The following is a 24,269-nucleotide window of genomic DNA, read 5'->3' on the forward strand; positions in this document are numbered from 1 at the left end:
TTACATCACATACTAAAATTAACTCAAAATGGATCAAAGACCTAAATGTAAGGGCTAAAATAATACTCTTAGAAGAAAACACAGGGCAAAAGTTTCATGACATTGGATTTGGTGATGCTTTCTTAGATATACCAAAAGCAAAGACAACAAAAGAAAAATTAGGCCAGGTGAGGAGGATCACACCTGTAATCCCAGCACTTTGGGAGGCTGAAGTGGGAGGACTGCTTGAGCCCAGGAGGTGAGAGCAGCCTGCGTAACATTGTGAGACCCCCACCGCTACAAAATATTTAAAAATTAGCTAGGTGTGGTGGCACATGCCTATAATCCCAGGTACTTGAGAGGCTGAGGCAGGAGGAGCACCTGAGCCCAGAAATTTGAGATTGTAGTGAGCCACTGTGATTGTGCTACTGCACTCCAGCCTGGGTGGGAATGGGACCCTGGGGAGGAAGGGAGGGAGGAAGGCAGGAAGGGAGGAAGGGGGGAGGGGAGAAGGAAGGAAGGGGGAGGGGAGAGAGGAAGGGAGGAAGTTATTATAGCTTGAGACTAGAAGGTTCAAGGAGGAAAGGAGAAAGGAAAAAAAAGGAGGGGAGGGGAGGGGAGGGAAGGGGAGGGGAGAGAGGAAGGAAGGAAGTTATTATAGCTTGAGACTAGAAGGTTCAAGGAGGAAAGGAGAAAGGAAAAAAAAAGTTTTAAAAGGTGGTTTGAGGCTTAGCTGCCAAACTGCTCAGTTACATGGCCATGGCCGTTGTGGAGATGGTGCCAGCCTGCGCTCCAGGTGGACCATAACTCAAGACAGGCATCAGGGCAAGACACAGCCCCTGCACCTGCACAACTCCAGCATGGCTTTCACATCAGGCTTCCCTTTTTAAGCCCCTGCCCTCAGCCCAAACTTTGGAAGTGGTTTCTTTAAGGCCTTGGCATTTCCCATCAGATAGCATTTCATCAGTAAAGCTGCTTTCCTTTGAACACACCTTGCTTCTTGTGAGCAGCTGAACTTGAGTTGGTTACATGAAGACAACTATTTCCTGACGGAGTATCACTTTAGTGTGGAAACCAGAATGTGGAGGGCAGCTTTGGTTTCCTGGAGTGGTAGAACACTATTGATTACCTAACTGGTTTTGAGATTTAAATCCTCCCTTAAAAGAACTGTAGTGGTTTGAACGCGGCCCCCATGAAGATCTTTCTCTGGGACTTGTGAATGTGACTGTATTTGGAAAGAGTGTTTGCAGAATACCTAGTTGATGCCAGAGAAACAGTGTTTGCAGGATACCTAGTTCATACCAGAGACTGGTGTCTAGGCAGTGGCAGCTCTCCCCAGCACCTGAACATGCTGGTTTCCAAGCACCTGCTTGGATGGGAGTTTTGTTTCCTTTGGGAGGGCAGAAGTGATGGGGTGCAGCGCTGTCCAACACATACCAAGCTCTCATTTTGCAGGAGCATGTTGTCTTAGACCGCAAGCTGGATAATGTAAGCAGACACAGACAGAGGTCTCTGCCCTTGGTGAGTAACCATGGAGAAAGTGGTAAGAAAGGAATGTATTGGATATCATCTGTCCTCTTCTTCTCAACTATAATGCAAGTCTGTACTTGCCATCTTTGAGCCCCAACACTGCACACCTGGCCATTATTTAATCTAACTGTGATCCACTCGTCCAGTGCAATAAGGCCAAACATCCACTCAGGTTTGTGGCAGGAGAAAGGAAGGTGTTTATTTGCAGGATGCCAAGCAAGGAGAATCAGGCAGCTCACACCTAATATCTGACCTCCACAGTGGCTTGCAAGAAAGGGTTTTTAAAGGCAGGGCGGCTGGTGCAAAGGTAATGAGTTATCACGATTGTTCACAGTCAGTTACACATCAAACGCCTTGTTCTACTCTTTCCCTGATTCTCACTACTGCATCTGACTAGTCATTAAAAAAAGAAAAGGAAGAAAAAAAAAAGAAAAAGAAAAGAAAAAGAGAAAAAAATAAAGGCGGGGTGAATTTTAGGAAAGCAGAAATTACAAGCAAAATTGTAAATCAATACATTGAAATTACGCATTGGTTTAGCCTCAAAAGGACAGGATACCTTGAAGCGGAGGCTTACTACAGGTCATAGGTAGAATTCACAGATTTTTCTGATTTGCAATAGGTTACAGAAGAGAAGCTTTGTTTAAATTTTGGGGTCAGTAGAAAAGAATGTTAGGTCTGCCTCTTGGGAACGACTTCCTCCAGGCCCCTCAGGAGGAAATTTAATACCAGTTAGGGTTTAGTCCTTAGGCCCTTTATCTGAGGTTTCTGTGCCAGTGACTCCTTGACCGGCAAGGAGCATGCCTTTGATATGCAAACTAACCCATTCAGACCCATAGCTCCCATATCTGACAGGACACCCCAGGAGGCAACGTTCCTCTGTCTTATGCATCCCAGAGTCTGCTGCCAGGCAATTAGGAACCATCCCTGTAACTCAAAGCCCATAGAAATCTTCAAACTAGCCAATCCTAAACTGTTGCCCTGGCCCTGCTTTGACTCTCTCCAAGAAAACCCCAATAAATATAGTGGCCCAAACCCTCTCCTTGCTCCTGTCTTCTGCTTCCCGCCTCCTGTGTCTTCCCCATGTGGCCCTGCCTGGCCTGCTGTGCCTCCTGTCTCTAGGACCTGTGAGTAGAATACACTTCGTCTTTTCCTAAGACTCTCCTCCATCTTCTCTTGTGGCTATTATCTGATTGATCCTCAAAAGGATCAATCAGATCCTTTTGAAGGTACAAAACAGCAGGTATCCAATCCCTCCGTATTTTGACAAGGCATAGGAAGACCGATATAATGGGGGCAGGATAGACAAACCATACCAGAGCATTTTTTTTCAAAGCAGGTGATGGAAAAAGGGTGGTTCCCCTGCCATTTGGTTGTGTGATTAGAAGACAGCCCTTTGTCACAGAGTTGTCCGCCTGCCTGTGATACTCTTGGCTATGGCGAAGATGTGTGAGGTAAGCCCCTGTTTCCTCCCACTTCCATGTATTCCTGAGGACTCTGCTTTCCCACACTTTGAGTTTTGCGTCTTCTCACAGGGAATTTCTGTGGCTTCTCTGTACTTTGGTGATTATATGCACACGAATCATGGTGACCTGGCTATAGGCTGGTTTTAAGAGAAGATAAAGTTCCCAATCGGCCTCTGATGGGCAAAACAGGTACAGATGGACCCCCTGGGCTTTGCCCTTGATGAGCTCATGATCGCTAGAAACCGTCCCCCAGATGCTGGGCCACTGGCACTCTACCGGCTGCCCTATATATGGGTCTGGGCTGCTGGAGGCACCTGGTCTTCCAGTGGTCCCCTCAACACTCCCTTTCCTGTGGCCAGCCTGCCCTAAGCAAGTTTCCTGACCTCTAGCCTTGCTGCATGGACTAGTAGTGGGCACTGACCATCACTTTTAAGACCAAACAGTATCAGTGTTTGTTACTAATATTAAGTGTGGCTGGAGGCTGGGTGTGGTGGCTCACACTTACAATCCCAGCACTTTGGGAGGCCATGGTGGGAGAAACTCAGGAGTCTGAGACCAGCCTGGGCAAAATAGTGAGAGCCCGTCTTTAGGGAAAAAAATAAAATAAAATAAAAGTGGGCTTATTTGATGGAATTGCTGAAGTGCTATAATCATTGCTGAGTCGTCCACGTAACTCTGCAGGCAGAAGTACTTGTGTCTGGTCCAACTGCTTTTGGCAGAGGAAGGGAAACCATCTCACAGGAGAAAAGTGACTTGGACAAGATCTCCACAGGCTTCAACGCTGGCCTTCTCCTTCCTTTGTACCACAGTATGATTTAGCACTGACAGGGACCCTCCCACCAGTGGCCTCATCTTTTTAATTTGTTTCTTCTTCTAGCTGAGGCAAGAGTTGGGGAGATAATGAAAACAGAAAAAAGACTAAGGTTGGCTTAAAGCTGTGGTGTGACCAGGAGTACAATCTACCCCCAGTGTATGCAACAGTTATTTCTTCTTTCTTTTGGGGAGGGGCCAAATCAGGTGACCAGAACTATCTAAAGCCTACAGGTCTTAGGAAATATCTTTTGGTTGTGCTTCACATTTTATGTTATTTTTTTTTGAGATGAAGTCTTGCTCTGTTGCCCAGGCTGTAATGCAGTGGCGCTCCACCGTTCACAGCAACCTCTGCCTCCTGGGTTCAAGGGATCTTCCCCCACCTCAGCCCCCCAAATAGCTACAGGCATGTGCCACCACAGCAGGCTACTTTTTCTATTTTTTTTTCGTAGAGATGCGGTCTCACTAGTTGCTCAGGCTGGTCTCAAACCCCTGACCTCAAGCAATCCTTCTGCCTCGGCCTCCCAAAGTGTTGGGACGACAGGAATGAGCCGCCACGCCCGGCCACATTTTACTTTTTAAATGAAAATGAAAAGCCTAACAGGAATGTTGACTCAGTGAGTTATTATGCACCTGTGGTTTCGTGGCGATGCCAAGGAATCAGAGGAACGAAGAGGGAGGATGTTGCTCAGCTGGGGTCTCAACCTCCAGAGCAAGGGGGAGACACAGCCCCAGCCAGCTACCCGGCCCCTGGGGTAGGAGGGAAGGAGCGAGGGGTAGCTGTTCTCAGCTAAGGCCAAAGGTATCAGTGGTCAAAAGGGAGACAACGATGACTGGGGTGCAGCCCCCTCCACCACCGTGGTGAAGGGTGTTGGGCTGGAGGGTTGGCAGACCTCTCCTGAGAGCAGGTTCCCCCAGCTGCTCCTGCTGCATGGCATCAACCTGGGTTTCAGCTACATTACCCAGGAGGATTTCCAAATCCAGAGGCAATTCCATTTCCTGAGGTGCCTTGGTTGGCTCTGCATCGGTGGTGGGGACTCCAGAGACAGCCTCCCTGTGGTTTCCAGTCCCCTCACATTCCCTTTGTCGCTTTCTCCTTCATGATGTGGTTTTACACAGAAAACACTCTGGTAAGTAGAACAATGTTCTTCTCTGAGTCAGACGTCTGAAGCAGGAAGGTGAACAACCTTCTCAAGACCTCAGAGCTACTGAGAGAATCCTCAGGACAGGTAGGAGCACAAAGGTAGGTGGGGTAAACGTGCACAGAGAGCCTGGCTTCTACTTGGAATTTTCCCCTCCCTTGGCCTTAAAACTCGGATTTCTCCCTTTTCCAGATATGTTGATACAAGAGACAAACTATTTAGAAAGCAAAAGCCTCAACCGTTTGTGTTCAAAGTATAACCAAATGATTTTATTGCATTTACTGCTCCTGGGCACGCAGATGCGTCTACACAGAAACAGTAGTTGTGGTTATAAAATCTTTTAACGAGTCTAGGGCAGAGGCTTTTAAATTATTTTTGAGACAGGGTCTCATTCTGTCATCCGGCTTGTGCAGTGGCGCAATCTTGGCTTACTGCAACTTCTGCCTCCCAGACTCAAGCAATCCTCCCACCTTAGCCTCCAGAGTAGCTGGGGCTGCAAACGTGCACCACCACACCCAGCTAATTTTTTGTATTTTTGGTAGAGATGGGGTTTTGCCATGTGGCCCAGGCTGGTGTCACTGAGCCAGGCGATCCACCCACCTTGGCTTCCCAAAGTGTTGGGATTACAGGAGTGAGCCACTGCGCCCGGCCCAGAGTTTTCTTGATGTGAAAAGTACGTGAGTGACAAGGAGCACCAGGAGCTTTGCCTGGTTCACTGCCTGTTGGTAGGATCTGACATATGAATAATACAAAATACCCGTCTGGTGTGACTTGCGGATTAAGTCACTGCTAGACTACAGCCCTGATGCCCTCTCTTGCCGACCCTAGCCAACATAACCAGTCGTCCAGGAACAATACCACGTTTTAAATTGCTTGAGGTTTCACTACCTACTGTCACTCAGTCCCGAAACCCAGCAGGAGACACAGCTCCAGCTGGCCTGCCCAGCCCCCATCAGAAGGCAGGGAGGGAGGGGAATTTGTCAGCCTTAAGGCTACTGAGTAAGATTCTTCCATGCAGAGGACACCTGCCCTGAATGCCAAAACTTGGGTCTGAACACGGCCTTTGATGGAACTGTGAGCTAGCTCACTCAAGTTTGTATTGACTCATCTGTGAATTAGGAATGACAGCATACCTCACGTTTATCCAGAGTCACGGGCTGAATGCTGTCCCTTTCAAATTCCAATGTTGAAGTCCCAACCTCTAGTACCTCAGAATGTGACCTTATCGGTAAACAGCTGCTGCGGACACAGATGACATTATACTGGAGTTGGTGGGATGGGCTCTATTCCGATATGACTGGTGTCCTTAAACAAAGGGAGGCTTGGGGACAGACACGCCACAGCAAGAGTGCCATGTGGAGATGAAGGCAGAGAGTGGGTGACGCTTCCACACACCAAGGAACGGCAACTGCCAGCAAGGGCAGGAAGCCACTTCTCCCTCACAGCCCTTGGATGGCACCAACCCTGAGAACATCTGATCTTGGATGTGCAGCGCCCAGAACTGTCAGGGAATACACTCCCGTTGTTCTAAGCCAGTCAGTGTGCAGTACTTCGTTACAACAGACCTAGAAAATGGACACACCAGCACTCCAAGCTAATGTATACGTAAAGTGTGATGTCAGGGAAGGTTCTGTTCTGGAGCTTGGCTCACGGGACAGGAGAACTCCTCACTGGGGGCTGAGCTCCACATTCCCAGACAGGACAGATTGGAAGAAGGGACTTAAGTGCCTTTTAAACGATGACCACTCAGCTTCCAACCCGCAAGCATTTACCAAGGATCTCTGGGGTATAAAGACACTATGGGGTGGGTGTGCAATACAAATTAAAATGTAAGCTTTGTTTTTGGTGAGCTCCAGATCCTTAGTTACTGGCCCTCAGGAAAATCAAAAGGTATGATGACTGTTTCCAAACCTCAAGGAGCTCTGCAGACCCACCTGCCACAGACTCCAAGCCCAAAAGGGCTGCCTGATCATCTTGGATCTGCGGGGTGCTCCTGCCTACCTGATGGCCACGCATCTTGGGCTCAGACATGACATGTCTGGCTCAGTGTGCCTGACCCTGCTCCCCACTGAACCCGTCAGTCCCACCCTGCCTTCTTCCTTCCTCCAGTCCAACACCCTCCAGCAGCTTCTCAGTGGAAGTGCAGGCACCCTGGAGCTCCGGGAGCAGATCCTGGCGTTCAGACAGGGAAGGAAGGGAGTATACTGAGGTTTGGCTGGTGACCAGGGTGCCGCTCCGACGGGGGATAACCCAGTTTTACTCCCCGAGCTTGGGGAGCATGGGGCAGGGGTCTCTAAGACGCAGAACACCTGGCATGTCCCACCTGGTGGTGGCACATCCCCCCGTCTTTGGCACAGCAGACACAGAACACTTGGCCACTCTTCCAATACCTGGGGGAGGGAGGGTGCTCCCACGGCACCACCCGAGGCTCACTACCTGAGAGCAAGGCCAGGAGGGAGCTGTGCTCTCTATCCTGGGGAAGGGGCGTCCTGGGTGGGGGCGCTGATCAGTACCAATGTGAGGGGGCAGCACCGGCCAGGGCGAGGCCGCCCCAGGTGGGCAGGCTCAGTAGGAGTTCAGAGCCTGCTTGGAACGGCGCTTCATGTGTAGGCGCTCGTGGCGGAGGAGGTCGTAGTTCTGCGTGAAGCTCTTGACGCAGTACCGGCACTGGAAGGGCCGGGCTTTGTCCTTCAGGTGAAAGTGGCTGCGGTGCCGAGCCAGGTGGTCGTGCCGCTGGAAGGCCTTCCCACAGTCACAGCACTGGAAGCTCAGCTTGGCCTTGCCATCTTCCAGCGGCTCTTTGGGACCCTCGTCCGCGTCCTCGGACGCCTCCTGCTCTCTCTTCTCCACCGGCTGGAGTCTGTCCGGCTGCAGGTGTATCCGCCGGTGGGAGAGCAGGTGGGAGTTGAGTCGGAAGCTCTTCCCGCAGACACCACACCGGTAAGGCTTCTGGGCCTCATGGCTCTCCAGGTGCCCATCCAGGTCCTCGCTGTCGCTGAACAGCTCCCCACACACTGAGCACTCGTGCGGCTTCTCCTGCTCCCTGCGGCTTCGCAGGTGTCGGATGAAGTTGACCCTCCAGCGGAAGATTTTCCCACAGTTCGGACACACGTAGGACTTCTTGGAGGTCTGCACCTCGCCCCCGGCCTCGGCGCTGCCCCGGTGGGAGGCGGGGAGGCTGCGCTGCTTCTCTTTGGGGCTCTCCGGCTCTTCCGTGCAGTACGCGCCGTGCTGGGAGTCTTCCTCCCCAGAGCTGGACAGAACGATCTCGATGGTCACTTCTTCGTCCAGGCTGTTCTCTAGAGATCGCGGGTTGCCGCCAGCTACAGGAAGGCAACATGCAGGTCAGCGGTGCTGCACGGGCCACATCCCAGCCCCTACGACCCCGGCACAGGAAGACTCAGCTTGGAGTCTACAAACCACCAATGTTCCTTGGTGACTGGGGCGGCCGGGCCGGCCCTGCAGGGGCCACTGGTGTAGCCTGTGAGGACGAAATCTTCAGCATAGGCCACGCCGTGTCCAGAGCATGCTGGACACTTTGCTCTCCCTCTTCCCAGCCATTTTCCCTTATCTTCACCCCCAACCCTTTTGATCTCTACCACCCCACCCCCTCAAGCTCTAGGAGTCTGTATTTATCCGTGCAAAGCCTTGGCCGTTTACAGATCACGTACTTAACGAGGCATGGGGGAAAGCTCTACCAGGACAGTGAAAGGACTTGGGAGAGGAAGACTCTACACCCTACACATGTCATGTGCTGGGCACCTGCACGCTCCAGGGACTGTGCTAGACTTCTGACAGGCACATTCCTATCTGCTCCTGGATGCAAGCCAATGACCTAGGTTCCATGTTTACACATAAACTAAGGTGATCTGTCCCAGGAAGGAGGGCTGAAATGCTACTCAGCTGTGCTGGGCTGCTCAACAGTCCCGGGCCGCGGGTGCCCCAACGCTCCCCCGCTCCCAGTAGCACCGCATTTCTGAGGCTACAGGTGGCCATGGGTAAAGCTGCTCTGGACTTGCTGCATCCTGAGTCTGTGATGCTGGGAAGGTGGAACCACGGGGAGGGGCTGGGTGGGCAGTGCAGAGCCCGGCCTGAGGTCCTGGCTTACGGTGCAGAGCCCATCATACAGGTGGCCTGTTTCCTCACTGCTGTGAAATGCAGGAGTCAAATCTAGAACTCGGGGAGTGAATCAGGCCCTCCTAGATATGAGCAGGAACATGGTTAGTCTGGGCTTCATGGCTGTGGGGAGGAGAGCCCTGACGGGTCAGAGCAGCTCAGGACAGGAGAAGCTAGACAAACAGAAGCAGCGCAAGAAGACACAGAGGCTCTGGAGAGCAGAGAGACGAAGGGCAGTGGTGGAAGCGGTGGGGCATTTGTCCATCAGTCACAAGGGGGTAGGGGGAACATGAGTCTGCGAGTGGGTACCGGGTCTGCCAAGAGCCCATGTAGTGTAGGAGGGAAATCACCAGATGAAGACAGAGATTGTGTGTGTGTGTGTGTTTCAAATTTTTTGTAGTGATGGGGTTGCACTATGTTGCCAGGCTGGTCTCAAACTCCTGGGCTCAAGCGATCCACCCACCTCAGGCGATCCACCTGCCTCAGCCTCCCAAAGTGCTGGGATTACAGGTGTGAGCCACTGTGCCCCGCCAAGAGGCTAGGCTTGACACTCATCTCGACTCTTGGTTTTCTAGCTACAGGTACCTTGTTCCAGCCAGACAGCTTCTCAGAGCTTGGGTAACCTCGTCTATAAGGTGAGCATGACAGTGGCAGCCGGTCGCTCTAAGTTGCTGGTGGGGCAGGTGAGGTCATGTGTGTGATGTACTTTGTGGACCTCACGGGGTGGAGATAAGACAAGGTGTAACTTTTACCAGGCTGCCGACAACAAGGTACTTGATCGGCAGTTGACTTCTGTTAATGGATCTGGGTGGAAGAAGAAAACAAAGTGACAAGGTGGGCCGCTAAGATCTCTTATTTGTTAACTGGGTGAGGAGATGGGATGATGAGAGCAGAGAGTGCATGTTATTGTGTCCCCCTGAAAATTCACATGATGAAGCCCTAACCCATAGGGCCTCAGAATGTGACTACTTGGAGACAGGGTCTTTCAAGAAATAATTAAATCAAAATGAAGTCACATGGTGGGGCCAATCCAAAATCACTGGTGTCCTTCTGAGAGGAGGAGATTGCAGGCAGACTTCAACCAAGGGAAGGACCCTGTGAGGACACAGCAAGATGGGAGCCATCTCCAAGTCAAGGAAAAAGGCCTCAGAAGACACCAGCTCTGCTGACGCTTTGATTCTGGACTTGTTGCTTCTGGAATTGTGAGAAAATAAGTTTCTGTTGTTTAAGTCACCCAGCCTGTGGTACTTCGTTATGGTAGCCACAGTAGACTAACATAGACTTTGGCACCAGGAAGTAGGGTGCAGCTAAAACAAAGACCAAAAACTGTCGAAGTCATTTTAGAACTAGGTGATGGGTAGAGGCTAGGAGAGTTTTGAAGTGCATGTTTAAAAAGCCTTGAGGAGGTGGCTGGTAGAAATACAGACATTATAGGAAATTGGAGAAAAGGAGATCCTCCAATTATAAAGTGGCAAAGAATTTGGCCAAAATTCTGTGGAAACAGAAATTGTAAGTGATGAACTTGGATACTGAGCTGAGGAGGTATCTAAGCAAAGTGTCAAAGGCAAAGACTAGTTTTTTGCTGCTTACAGTGAAACGTGAGATGAGAAACTCAAGAAGGAACTGTTACAGCAAAAAGGAACCATGACTTCAAGATTTGGAAAATTCTGTCTATCCATTCTGCAAAACGTAAGAAAGTGTACACTGGAGAGACATCAAGAGTGTGGCTGGCTCGTCATCTGTTAAAGAGATTCTGAGTGTGATTCATGGATCCAATCTACCATCTCAAGAGAAGCCAGGAACACAGATGAGGTTATCCAGGAAGGTCTACGGAGGACACCCTCGTCTGATGGCCTGCAACCCTGTGAACTGCATGGAGGGCAGGGTTTCTGAGTATTATACACCAGCAGAAACACTGCCAGTTGGGACTGAAAGGAAAAGAGATGGGATGAAATAAAAGAAGGTTATTGGACTTCTAGGATTCTACAAACTGGCCAATAGAGCTATCTGGCTATGAATATGGACTATCCTTCAAGAAAAGGGAAGAATGATTCCAAAGGTGGCTCAGAGGTTACAGGGCTGCCACTGTCATCACGGGACCAGAGGGTACAGGCTCAGGAGGTGAAGTCATTTCCTTCTGAGTTCCAAAGAGCAGGGCCAGTAGCCTGCTGGGCCTGGAGAACAGAGAACTGAGCCAAAGGTTATTCCTAAGCCTTAAAATCCCATGGAAATGACCTGCTAGATTTTTTTTTTTTTTTTTGAGATGGAGTCTCGCTCTTGTTGCCGAGGCTGGAGTGCAATGGCACAGTCTTGGCTCACTGCAACCTCTGCCTCCTGGGTTCAAGCAATTCTCCTGCCTCAGCCTCCTGAGTAGCTGGGATTACAGGTGTGTGTCACCAAGTCTGGCTACTTTTTGTATTTTTAGTAGAGAAAGGGTTTCCCCGTGTTGGCCAGGGTGGTCTCAAACTCCTGACCTCAGGTGATCCGCCCGCCTCAGCCTCCCAAAGTGCTGGGATTACAGGCACGAGCCACCACACCCAGCCCTGACCTGCTAGATTTAAGACTTGCTTGGGACCCATTACCCTTTCTTCTCTTGGATTTCTCTTTTGGAACGAGAATGGTCTATGCTATGCTTTTCTCACAGCTGTACTTTGGAAGCAGAAAACATCTGGCTTCACAGTTCATAGCTGGAGAAGATTTTGCCTCAGGATGAATCATACTTCAAGTCTAACCCATACCCAATTGAGACGTTGATATTTAGATGAGATTTTGGACTTACAGTTGATGCTGAAATAGGCTGAGAATTTGGGGACTGTTGGGATGAGGTGAATGGATTTTGCATGTGGGAGAAACATGAATTTTGAAGGTCCTGAGGGTGAGGTCTTATGGGGGATGAATTGTGTTCTCCCAAAATTTCATGTTGAAGTCCTAACCCCAAAGGACCTCAGAATGTGACTGTATTTGAAGATAGGCTCTTTGAAGACGTAATTAAGTTAACATGAGGACATATGGGTGGGTGGGCTCCACAGTCCAATACGACTGGTGTCCTTATGAGAGAAGATCAGGACACTGACAAACACAGAGGTAAGACCACATGAGTTACACAGCAAGGCAGTGGCCATCTCCAAGCCAAGGAGAAAGGCCTCAGAAGAAACCAGCTCTGCTGACACCTTGATCTTCTATTAGTTGCCTCTGCAATACTGAGAAAATAAAATTCTGTTGTTTAGGCCACCTAGTCTGTGGTACTTGTTATGAAAGCCCTAACAGAGTAATATAGCTCACAGCGGACAACATCACCTCAAATCAGCTAAAATGACCAAAATTCGATGCATAATTTCTACAAAAGGGGAAATAAATCAAGGATAGTCCTATTATGTGCTATCAACACAACAATATGAAGAGAATTCCTTGGAGAAAGCAGATGAGACTGCTAGAAGTCTACCCAAAACACCAGAGGGTAAGCAACATCTGGGAGTGTCCCGTGTGGGCGTGGATACAGAGAAGCAGACCTGTCACCAGCTATCTGGCATCAGCTGGCGGGAAAAGCCTTTTAGGAAGGCAAGCTGGCAGGAGCTACCAAAATAAAAACAGTGCCTACTCTTTGAAATCTGTCATCTCTCCCTTCTCAGTAGCAACCCTTGGCTTCGGACTGTTTCAGAGCAGTCTGTGTCAGAGTCCAACAAGGGAAGAATGGAGTTGAAAACTCCTGTGTATACATGAACATCCATCCATCTTCTAAAAGTATATTAATGGGGCTGAGAGACATGCTATGGGCAGAAAGAAGCTAGAGAAGATTCAAAGTGCATCACAAACATCAAGCCTGCGCTTGAACTCCAAGTGGACCCCAAATGAATGCATCACCCTTGGCATGCAGAGGTGGGCTTCTTAGAAAACCAGGGGTGGGCATCCATGCTTGTGGAGCAGGATCTCATCCTTTCAGATCTCCCACACTAGAAAAGCCCCTTTGTCCATGCATGAAAGGGGGCAAGTACAAAATGCATGGAGCTAGGTCAAAATGGTACAAATCTTGCCTTTAAAAGCATCACAGGGAGAACAGATAATGCGTGTGAGTCGGTCTCCACAGCTGCAGAAAACTACAGTGACACGTGGGTTCCGGTAAGGATCAGAGACTTGGGTTTGATATTGAGAAGAACTTATGAAAGACGGTAGCATTGTAGCCTCTGCTGCTGGAGGTGGTGACTTTTACCAAGACGACTCAGAGTCTACACTGTGGCTATTTCTCTGAAAGCAGGAATGGAACATACACTTTCCAAGAGTCCTGTGCAGCTTCAGTACACTAGAAACCTGCTCTTTAATCCCAATTCCAAGACTCTGTGCCAGGATGCTGGCCATCCATGCTGAGAGAAGAAAAACACTCGCCACATCACCAACAGCACTACAGCAGCACCCTGCTTTGACACATCCTCCCTGGCCCCCAGAAAAGGCAAGGAGGGTGAGCCTGGGATTGGGAGTGAGCTGGAGAATGACCCCAGCACAGAGGAATCTGGGCAAGCAGGTAAGAACACCACTGCAGCGGTCCGCGGGGATCCTGAGGAGTTCAATTCCTAACTGTCCCATGCCCTCACCACTGCACATTTCCATCACACACCCACATGCCCCCAACACACAGGTGTACCTGTGAACGCACACACTCACACATGCAGCACACCACACACACCACGTATATGCACGCACACATGCATTCACCACCACCATCCCCCATGCCACACATGCACACATACATTCATGTGACACACCAGATACACATGTGAACACACAGACACACAGGCACACACCCCACACCTCCCTGGCCCTTCTTTACCTGGGTAGGTGTTTTGAGGCACCACTGTCTGCGGGCAGGCCTGGGACCCCGGCACCTGCAGCTCCTCACGTTTCCTCCTTTCTTCTACCTGGAATGGCTGGAGACTTGGAGAGTCTTTCCAGAGCAGGAAACGGAAAAACTGATTTGTCTTGCACCTACAGCACTACCTGGGAGGGTGCTACCTGAACAGATGTCAGGCTATGATCTGGGGGCGGCCCTGGGCTCCCTCCTGGGGACTGGCAGGGGGTGGCCACTCAGGAAGTGTCTGCTGAGTGAATGAACCTGAAGGCAGAATGGGCCAACTCCACAAACATGAGCTCTGAAGCTAGACAGAGTCTACGCAGATCCAGGTTCTACTCCACTTACTCTATGGCAGAGACAAGTACCTCCCCCAGCCCCGCATTTATTCCCACTTTCTGTGGTGGGTTTTCTATAGTCATCACTACAGGCTCCTGCACACTCTGCACATCCTGCACAAACAGCTTGTGCAGAGCCTACCGGGTAGAGATGGGACAGGAGCTACTGTGCCATGCTGTCTCTGAACGCTAGTTCCAGGTGGGGATGGTGTGTCAAAACCTTGTCTGCTTCACGCTCTAGGTCCCAAAGGGGAAGGAGGTGTGGAGTTGCTGATGATTCTGTCAAAGCTATTTCCTCTTGAAGGAGCAGGTGCCTCGAAGCACCATGGCATGGAGATCATGGGTGCAAGCGCTGGCGACACCGCCTGAAGGAGGACTGGAAACTGCTGCTGCTGAGCCCCAGCACCTCCCCACACCCCAGTGTCCTCACAGCACCCCTGGACCAGGCAGATGGAAGACTAGACAGGTGAGGCACCTCAAAGGGCTGTGCTCGGTGCCCAGTTAGGAGGAGACACTCCCTCTGCAACCAGGCTTGTCGTGAGTATCTGACCTCACTCCTGGAGGGGCCGCTGTATGGTCAGTACAAACCAGATGTTACTTAGAGGCAGAGGAGAAAGACATTCCTATTATTTCCCAGTCCTTGGCTGAGGGAGTACAACCCCAATGCCTGGCAAAAGTAAAATCCCCCATTCTTTCTATGAAAAGTCAGGGACAAGGCAAGACATGCAAGACTCACATAGAGTCTGGGGAAATGAAGAAGGCAATTAGGGGCTGCAGAGAGAAGCCAGCAAGTGGGCTCATCTCTGGCTGCCAGCAGCCCTTCACCCTACTCTGTCCACTCAGTTCTGGAATCATTACTCACCCAAGTAGGAGACCTGGGGCACTTCTTTCCCCTGGAGATCCTGCAGCTCTGGAACGCGTGGCTCATTCTCCTCTCTCTGGGAGAGATCCGGCTGGGCAGCTAGCTCGTCTGTTCAAAGAAAAAGGCAGGATACATGTTTATTAGTAATCTGATCCTGCAGCAACCAGGGCTGGTCCAGAAGAGAAAAGGTGGAGGGATGCCCAGCGGCCATGGCACCATCAGGGGTGAGAAGTGAAAAGGCCAGAGCCGGCAGCGCAGGGGCAGTGGGGGCAGCACATGCAGGGAGAGCTATGGGCTTGGGGGTCTCTCTGAGGCTTTTGGGTGTAAAGCAGATGTAAAGGGACGAAAGGGTAAGAGCGATGGAAGAGAAATGGACATACAGCACATGTTCTATTTGGGTCTGATAAGCCTGATGAGGTCAGACGGCAGGTGATCAGTCGGACACACTGCCTATAGGGCCGCTGTGTGCAAATGACCTCCCATCCAGGTTGGGGGTGAACAGAGAAATATGATGCAGGCCCCGCTTCCCTGATCTTATGGGACGAAGTTGACTCTTACTCCAAGTGAGAACCCCCCTGCCCAGTTCCCTGGTCTTGAGGTATGGGGGGAAGTTAAGTCTTACTTGGAGGAATTGAGACCCCGCAATCCTCCCCAATGATGAACTCTCCATAGAAGCCAGTCTGGGCAGGATCTAGAAGGGACCAATCCTCTTCAGAGAAGCATAAAATCATGTCCTTGAATGGAGAAACCCGATTCTGAAAGCACAGCAGAACAGGGACGCCTCAGTCCGGGACGAGCTAGGTGTCTCAGTCTTAGTCCACTGAGGCTGTGAGAACTCAATGCTGTAGTACGGGCAGCTTCTACACAACAGGAATCTGTTCCTCACAGTTCTGGAGGCTGGACGTCCAAGATCAAGGCACAGCGGGCTGGGTGCCTGGTGAGGCCCCACTTCTTGGTTCAAAGACAGGCAACTTCTGTGTCCTCACAAGACGGAGAGGGCAAGGGAGTTCTCTGGGGCCTCTTTTAGGAGGGACTAATCCCACTCATGAGGACTTTGCCCTTGTTACCTGATCATCTCCCCAAAAGGCTCCACTTCCTAATACCATCATCTTGGGGATTACAATTTCAACACAAATTTTGGGGAGATACAAACACTGAAACCATTGCATTCTGCCCCTGGTTCCCCCCAAATTCATATCCTTTTCACATGCCAAACAAATTCATTCCATCCCAATAACCCCCAAAGTCTTAATTCATTCCAGCATCAACTCAAAAGTCCAAAGTCCAACATCTCATTTAAATATTATCTAAATCAGTTACGGTTCAGACTCAAGGCACAATTCTACCTGAGACAAAATTTCCTCCAGCTGTGAACCTGCGAAATGAAACAAGTTATGTGCCTTCAAAATATACTGGTGAGGCCAGCGTGGTGGCTCACACCTGTCATCTCAGCACCTTGGGAGGCCAAGGCGGGCAGATCACCTGAGGTCAGGAGTTTGAGACCAGCCTGGCCAACATGGTGAAACCTCATCCCTACCAAAAATACAAAAAGTAGCCAGGCGTGGTGGTGGGCCCCTGTAATCCCAGCTACTTGGGAGGCTGAGGCACGAGAATCATTTGAACCTGGCACGTGGAGTTTGCAGTGAGCTGAGATCATGCCACTGCACTCCACCCTGGGCAACACGGTGAGACTCCATCTCAAAAAAAAAAAAAAAAAAACCACACACACCCACAGAGGTGGGACGGGCACAGGATAAACATTCCAATTCCAAAAAAGGGAAACAGAAAAAAAAGAAAAGGAGTAACAGGTCCCAAGCAAGTCCTAAACCTACAGGTCCCAGCACATTATGGTTTACAGCTTGAGATTCATCTCGAGAATAATCCTTTTGGTCTTGATACTGTGCTCCCCAGGCCCACTGTGTTGGGAGGTGACCCCACCTTCCAAACCCACAGGGGCACCTTCACTGGGCAGGAGTTAAGACCCCAAGGCCCTGGGTGGCCCTGCCCCTGGCTTTTGGTGGTCCTGCCCCACGGCAGCCCCCAGTGAGGGCCTGCCCTCAAGGGGGTTCTCTGTGGCGGCTCCACCTCTGTGGCGCCTCCACCTCCGTGGTGGCTCTGTGTCTCTTTCACAGGCCCAAGAATCTCCTGGGCTGGAACTTGGCTGACGGCCCCACCATCTAGGGCTTCAGGGTGACTGAAGCGGGGCTCTCTGCTATGGCCCCTGCTTGCTACGGGTCTTGCACTCTGGGCCTGTGATGGGCAGAACAGCTCTGATGATTTCTGAATTGCCTTTGGGGTCATTTTTCCATTTTCTTGGACTAGCTCCCAGCCTCAGTTTCAATGGCAAAACCTTTATCTTCTCTCCTAAACAGGCTGGCTCACTCTTATCAACATAGGCTGACAAACATTCCTGATCTTTAAGTTCTGCTTCCCTTTTAAGTAACAGTCCCATCTTTAAATCACTTCTCTCTTTTCACATTTCACAAGCTGAACCTTCAAAACTTTGCTTAGATACTTCTGCAGCCAAATATCCAATTGCAGTGGCCTGTAAGTTCTACCTTCCACAAAACACTAATACATAAGCACAGTTCAGCCAAGTGATTTGCCACTATAAGAAGGATGGCCTTTCCTCCACTGCCAATCACACATTTCTCACTTCCATCTGGGATCTCATCAGAATAGCTTTACTGTTCACATTTTCACCAACATTCTGGCTGAGAATAGCAAATCTCTTCTTTTCTTTTGGAGCCTCACCAGGATCACCTTTAATAGTCTGTTCATGGGCCGGGCACGGTGACTCACACCTGTAACCCCAGCGCTCTGGGAGGCTGAGGCTGGCAGATCACCTGAGGTCAGGAATTCCAGACCAGCCTAGCTAGCCAAAATGGCAAAACCCTGTCTCTACTAAAAATACAAAAATTAGCCAGGTGTGGTGGTACATGTCTGTAATCTCTGCTCCTCAGGAGGCTGGGGTTGCAGTGAGCAGAGATCGCGCCACTGCACTCCTGCCTGGGTGACAGAGCAGGACTTCATCTCAAAAAAAAAATTGTCTGTTTACGGCAACACGGGCTTTTTCCAGCCTGCACTTCAAAACCCTTTCAGCCTTTACCCATTACCCAGTTCCCAAGCTTCTTCCATGTTGTATTTGTTGAGTAGCACCCCAAATTTTTGGTGATAATTTTCTGTCTTAATCCCTTTGGGCTGCTCTAACAAAATACCGCAGACTGGGGACTCATAAACAACATAAATGTATGTCTTACAGTTCTGGAGGCTGGGAAGTCCCCAGCTGATACCAGCATAGCTGGGTTCTGGTGAGGGCCCAGTACCTTGCTCCACAGAAGGCCATCATTTCATTGTGTTCTCACATGGTGGAAGGGGCAAGGCTGCTCTCTGAGGCCTCTTTTACAAGGGCACTAATCCATTTACGAGAGATTTGCCCTTATAACCTGATCATCTCCCCAGTGCCCCACCTCTTGATGCCAGCAGCTTGGGGGCTAGCATTTCAACATGTCAAAGTTGTGGGGAGGGGACACAAAAACATTCAGACCATAGCACTAGGGGAGCAGGGGGTGGAAGCTGGGGCTGAGGGAAGAGCCCAAAGCAACATGTGCAGATAGAAGGGAGAGCAAGGAGACTGACTATCCCAGGTCCAGGCTCCAGGGGACACACTGCTTTGTAATTTCTGCTCTTGGATCCACCTCATCCTTATCTTGTTTGGCAAAATCCAAATGGCAGCTACCTCGCTGGGTGGCCAAGGATGGGGAGAAACAGGCCTTCCTACTCTGCTGGGGAGGCTGCACATCCACCGCTCCAATGGTGGGCTGCTGGACAACGTCCGGAAGTTACCAGCGTGCTCACCCCTCAATGCAGAGATTTCTTAAGTTTATGTCGCACACGTGCAATGTGAAGTCTATCAAAGCTGCTTCACTGCAGCACTGATCTAATAAATACTGAAAACCTTGACACACATCAACAAGACAGCGGATTAAGTAAGCTACAGAAATCTCCCAAGGGATGATCCCACACGTACAGAAAGAACGAAGGCCTCTCTGCACCGAGAAGGAATTCTCTTCAAAGTGTGTTGTTGCAGGAAAACACTTGTGCATGATGGAATCCAGATGGCCACCAAGTGCAGGGCGTAGGAGTTCTGAAGCTTAGCTGCCTCTGAAGAGGGACCTAGGACTCTGGGGTTAGGTGTAGCAGGGAGATTTTTTTCATAAACTTTGAATCATGGACCATGGGAATGTGTCAAAAAACTGATTTTAATTTCTATTTTTATCTTTATATTGTTTTAGACAGTCTGTCTCCCAGGCTGGGGTGCAGTTGCACAATCACAGCTCACTGCAGCCTCAACCTCCGGGGCTCAAGCAATCCTCCTGCTCAGCCTCCCAAGTAGCTGGGACTACAGGCATGAGCCACCACGTCTGGCTAATTTTTTACTTTTGTAGACATGAGGTCTTGCTGTGTTACCCAAGCTGGTCTCAAACTCTTGGGCTCAAGCAGTTCTCCCACCTCAGCCTCCCACAGTGCTGGGATTACCAGTATGAGCCATGGTGCCTGGCCTAATTTTCATTTTAAAAATGATGGCATATCCATGCAATACTAGGAAACCAGGAAAATAAAGCAGTCCTTTATATAATTGGAAAGGACCACAAAATAAAATTTTTGTGGAAAAAATAAAATTAACTCATAGGACTTTTATATTACTAGTATCTAGGTGACAAGCAAAAAAGGAACAGAATAATTTTTAAAACATGCCTTGTATCTGCCTACCTCTCTGGAAAACCATCAGTTACTGTCAGATGGGTTCCCCAGGTGTTGGGGCCAGGCATCCAGGACAAGGCTGGGAAGGAGTGATTTTCTTTCTCTTTTTTATGAGGAAAAATAGAATGAGGGGGTGGGGGTAGGTGAAGAAGAAAAAGAGATAATGGGGAAAGTGAAGGAAAGGGTATTTGGAAGTCTCTGTACTGTTCTTGCAATCTTCCCTAACTTTAAAATTAATTCCAAAGAAAAAATTTAAAATAAAAATAGAGAGAATACCTCAAAAATTCTAAAATTGCATCAGGGTTTTGGAACAAGGACTCCTGCCTGTACATATGAAACACAGGCATCTTGGTAAAAATTCTGACTCAGTAGGTCAGGGGTGGAGCCTCAGAGGCTGCATCTGAATGAGCCCTAAGTGGACGTGCTGCTAGGAAGAGGTCAGTGTGGAAAAGCCTCTGTCTTCCCAGGCTGTTGAGAATCCAAAACAGGCCTCGGGAAGCCACTGGATTTCCTTACAAGGACTTGTGGGAAACAACCTGATGTTGGTTTCTTAAACCATGGTTGTCAAAAAATACAAAAGAATCCAGCACTCTGACAAGACTTCCTGGAAGGGTGTGTGTGTGTGTGTGTGTGTGTGTGTATGTGTGTGTGCGGGCAGAGTATGCATTAACAGCAGATCGGCTGCTTTTTCCTTTCAGCCTTGGTTAGGTGTCTGAGAATCTGCTTGCTATGTGAGTGTGTCCCTGAAACGTCTCGTGTTGGAAACTTGATCCCCCATGTGGCAGGATTGAAAGGTGTGGCTTTTAAGAGGTGATGAATGGGTTGTCATGGGAGTGGAACTGGTGGCTTTGTAACCGGAGGAAGAGAGACCCAAGCAAGCATGTCAGGACACTCAGCCCCTCGCCATGTGATGCCCTGCACCCACCTCGGAACACCACAGAGCCCCCACCAGCACGAAGGCTCTCACCAGATGGAGCCCCTCGACCTGAATCTTCTCAGCCTCTGTAACTATGAGAAGTCAATCTATTTTCTTTATAAATTACAGTTTCAGGTATTCTGTTATAAGCGACAGAAAACTGACTAGACAGTCATGGCATCACAGGAGCAAACCCAGGTCCAAGGGCCAGGTAGGTGGACAGACAGTACTCCAGTCACCTACAGAATCCGACACGGCCACTTGGCAGGATACCCAGGGAGCTTTTAGAACCATGAGGACCAATGCTTACCTGTTGGGGAGGAGCATAAAAACAGGACAGTGATCTACAGCAGGATCCTTTTATTTGTGACAGATTTATTTGTGAGGCACACAAATAAATTGGCAGAGAAAAGTCCAGAAGGGAGTTCACTAGACCATGCAGAAGCTTCTCACATGACTGGGAATGAGTGGTATCTTTTCACTTCCTACATTTTGTTAATTTTTCACATGAGAAGGGATGGGGAAAATAGATAAACATGTCTATTTACGACTAAACCTTCAGAGGAGATTTTTCTAATGCCTCCCACTAAGCACAGTGAAAACCCTGGCCATTGCGCATAAACCAGCACAGGAGACTCTGAAAGGTGGAGAGAGGGTGGAAGAACGGTCAGGGACCTTGGAAGAACATGTGCTAAGTTCACTGGTTTTTCTTTCCACCATGTATTTCTCTGACTTGAAGCCAAAGAAGCCAGCCACCAATAAATACCCATGGGCACAGACCAAAAACAAGCTCCAACAAAAGCCTGCTCTCTCAGCCACGCAGATAATAACTGCTCTACTCCACTTAATCCCACGTAAGAAAACTGTGGCCCCTTCTTACCAGCACCAGCAGAGAATGAGTGGGGAGCCTAGACTTCCACCCTCACCAGGTGGAATGAGGTACCCTCACACCCCTGCTGGGGTGGTCTCACAGAAGGCCAAACAGGGAGCTGGGACCTCCCCCCGGCTAGCTAAGAACAAGCCCCTGCCCGCCCGTGGAGACCATGTAGGGAGCTGGAACTCCACTCCCACTCAGGCTCATGAGGAGCATCCCCACTTTGGTGCCCGTGAAGACCCAGGAGGAAACCTGACATTCTCTCACCAGGTAATAACAAGTGGTGGCCCACCTGCCCTTCTCTTGCTGGAGCAATGTCAAAAACAACACAGCACAACCAAACAAAACCAGCTACACCGAAGTTAAGGTCCAGAGTCTCATCACACAAAAATATGCAGGCAGAAAATCACTCACTATACCAAGAACTGGAAAGATCTGAAACAGAATGAACAAAGATAACCACCAATAGATGCCAACCCTCAGGCGACAGATATGTTAGAACTATCTGACAAAGAAGTTGTCATAAAATGCTTCAGCGAACAATTATAAGCACACTCCAAACAAACGAAAAAATAGACACAGAAGATACAGAAAATAATTAACTAGAAATGTGAACAGTACACACCACAATATGAGACAAGAAGCTCAGTGAATAGGCTCAGCTGAGGAGGGGACAGAATACTCAGTCAACTTGAACACGGAAAAATAAAGTTATTCAATCTTAACAACAGAGAGAATACAGGCTGAAAAAAAATGAACAGAGTCTCAGGTACCTTTATAAATCACACAGTTTCTAACAAGAGATCTAAAACCCATCTCCTTAGCGTTCTGGAGAGGAGAAAGAGAGGGAATAAAAAAGTACTAGAAAAATCTAGTTCAAGACTTCCCAAACTTGGAAAGAGACATAAACCTAGAAATTTAAGAAGCTGAGCAAACTCGCTGGGGCGCGGTGGCTCACGCCTGTGATCCCAGCACGTTGGGAGGTCGAGGCAGGCGGATCATCTGAGGTAAGAAGTTCGAGACCATCCTGGCTAACACGGTGAAACCCCGTCTCTACTAAAAATACAAAAAATTAGAGCCAGGCACGGTGGCACACGTCTGTAGTCCCAGCTACTCGGGAGGCTGCGGCAGGAGAATCACTTGAACCAGGGAGGCAGAAGTTGCAGTGAGCCGAGATCGTACTACTGCACTCCAGCCTGGGTGACAGAGCAAGACTCTGTCTCAAAAAAAAAAAAAAAAAATTATTAAAAAAAAAAAAAGAAGCTGAGCAAACTCTAAACAGGTTAATCTAAAGAAATCCATAACAAGACCGGGCGCAGTGGCTCAAGCCTGTAATCCCAGCACTTTGGGAGGCCCAGACGGGCGCATCACGAGGTCAGGAGATCGAGACCATCCTGGCTAACACGGTGAAACCCCGTCTCTACTAAAAATACAAAAAACTAGCTGGGCGAGGTGGCGGGCGCCTGTAGTCCCAGCTACTCGGGAGGCTGAGGCAGGAGAATGGCGTAAACCCGGGAGGCGGAGCTTGCAGTGAGCTGAGATCTGGCCACTGCACTCCAGCCTGGGCGACAGAGCGAGACTCCGTCTCAACAACAACAACAAAAAAGAAATCCATAACAAGACACAGCATAATTTAACTTCTGAAAACTGAAGGCAAAAAAAGAAAAAATCTTCGTCAGAGTAAAATAATACCTTCCTTATAGGGAAAAAATTTTTGAATGACAGCAGATTTCTCATCAAAAGCCATGGAGGCCAGAAGGAAGTAACACAGTATTTTTCAAGTGCTAAAAGAAAACTGTCAACTGTGAATCTTTCATTTGGTGAAAACATCCTTCAGGAATGATGGGGAAACGAAGACCTACTAAGATGGGGAAAAAATAACTAAGTCCATCACCAGCAGATCTATCTTAAGAGAATGGCTAAAGAAATACTCTAAACAAAAAGAAGGAACCTTGAAACATAAGAAGAAAGAAAACAGTAAGCCAAAATATGGGTAACAAGTAGGTTTTCTTTTTCCTTTTGAGTTTTCTGAATAATGTTTGACAGTTGAAGAACAAATTACAACACTCTATGATGTGGTTCTAAATGTAGTAGAGGAAATATTTAACACAACTGCATTATAATAGGGGAAGAAGGGTGAGGGTATGTAAAAGGAGGCATATTATATTTCTTTCTTTTTTTTTCTTTTTTTTTTCCTGATGGGGTCTCACTCTGTCACCTGGGTTGGAGTGCAGTGATACAATCACAGCTCATTATGCAGCCTCAACCTCCTGGGCTCGAGCAATCCTTCTGCCTCAGCTTCCCAAGAAGCTGGCACTATAGGAGCACACCACCATTCCCAGCTAATTTTTTTAGAATTATTATTTGTAGAGACAAGGTCTCGCTATGTTGCCCGGGCTGGCCTCAAAATCCTGGGCTCAAGCAATCCTCCCACCTTGGCCTCTCAAAGTGCTGGGATTATAGGCATGAGCCATGGCACCCGAACAAAGGAAGTAAGTTTCTACACTTCACTCAAACTGATAAAATGACACTCAGTAGGTAAGTTATGTATATATAATGTAATACTTAGAATAACCACTAAAAAGGCTATACAAAAATATACATACACTCAACACCACACTAGGTAAATCGAAAT

General features: G+C 49.1%; 1 protein-coding gene across 1 annotated transcript in view; it reads right to left on the bottom strand.

The window, feature by feature from the left end:
- Window positions 1-7,292: 7,292 nt before the first annotated feature.
- Window positions 7,293-24,269, bottom strand: part of ZNF496 (zinc finger protein 496) — a 30,386-nt gene continuing 13,409 nt past the window's right edge. Inside the window, exons 6-9 of the mRNA XM_011955745.1 lie at window positions 15,703-15,835; window positions 15,081-15,188; window positions 13,863-13,976; window positions 7,293-8,247 (exon numbers count right to left, since the gene is read on the bottom strand). Of these exons, the coding sequence (XP_011811135.1) occupies window positions 7,490-8,247; window positions 13,863-13,976; window positions 15,081-15,188; window positions 15,703-15,835 (1,113 nt within the window). The 3' untranslated portion in view covers window positions 7,293-7,489. The remainder of the gene's footprint in view (window positions 8,248-13,862; window positions 13,977-15,080; window positions 15,189-15,702; window positions 15,836-24,269) is intronic.

The sequence above is a fragment of the Colobus angolensis genome, unplaced genomic scaffold (genome assembly GCF_000951035.1).
Source record: "Colobus angolensis palliatus isolate OR3802 unplaced genomic scaffold, Cang.pa_1.0 Scaffold40, whole genome shotgun sequence".
Classification (NCBI taxonomy): Eukaryota; Metazoa; Chordata; class Mammalia; order Primates; family Cercopithecidae; genus Colobus; species Colobus angolensis.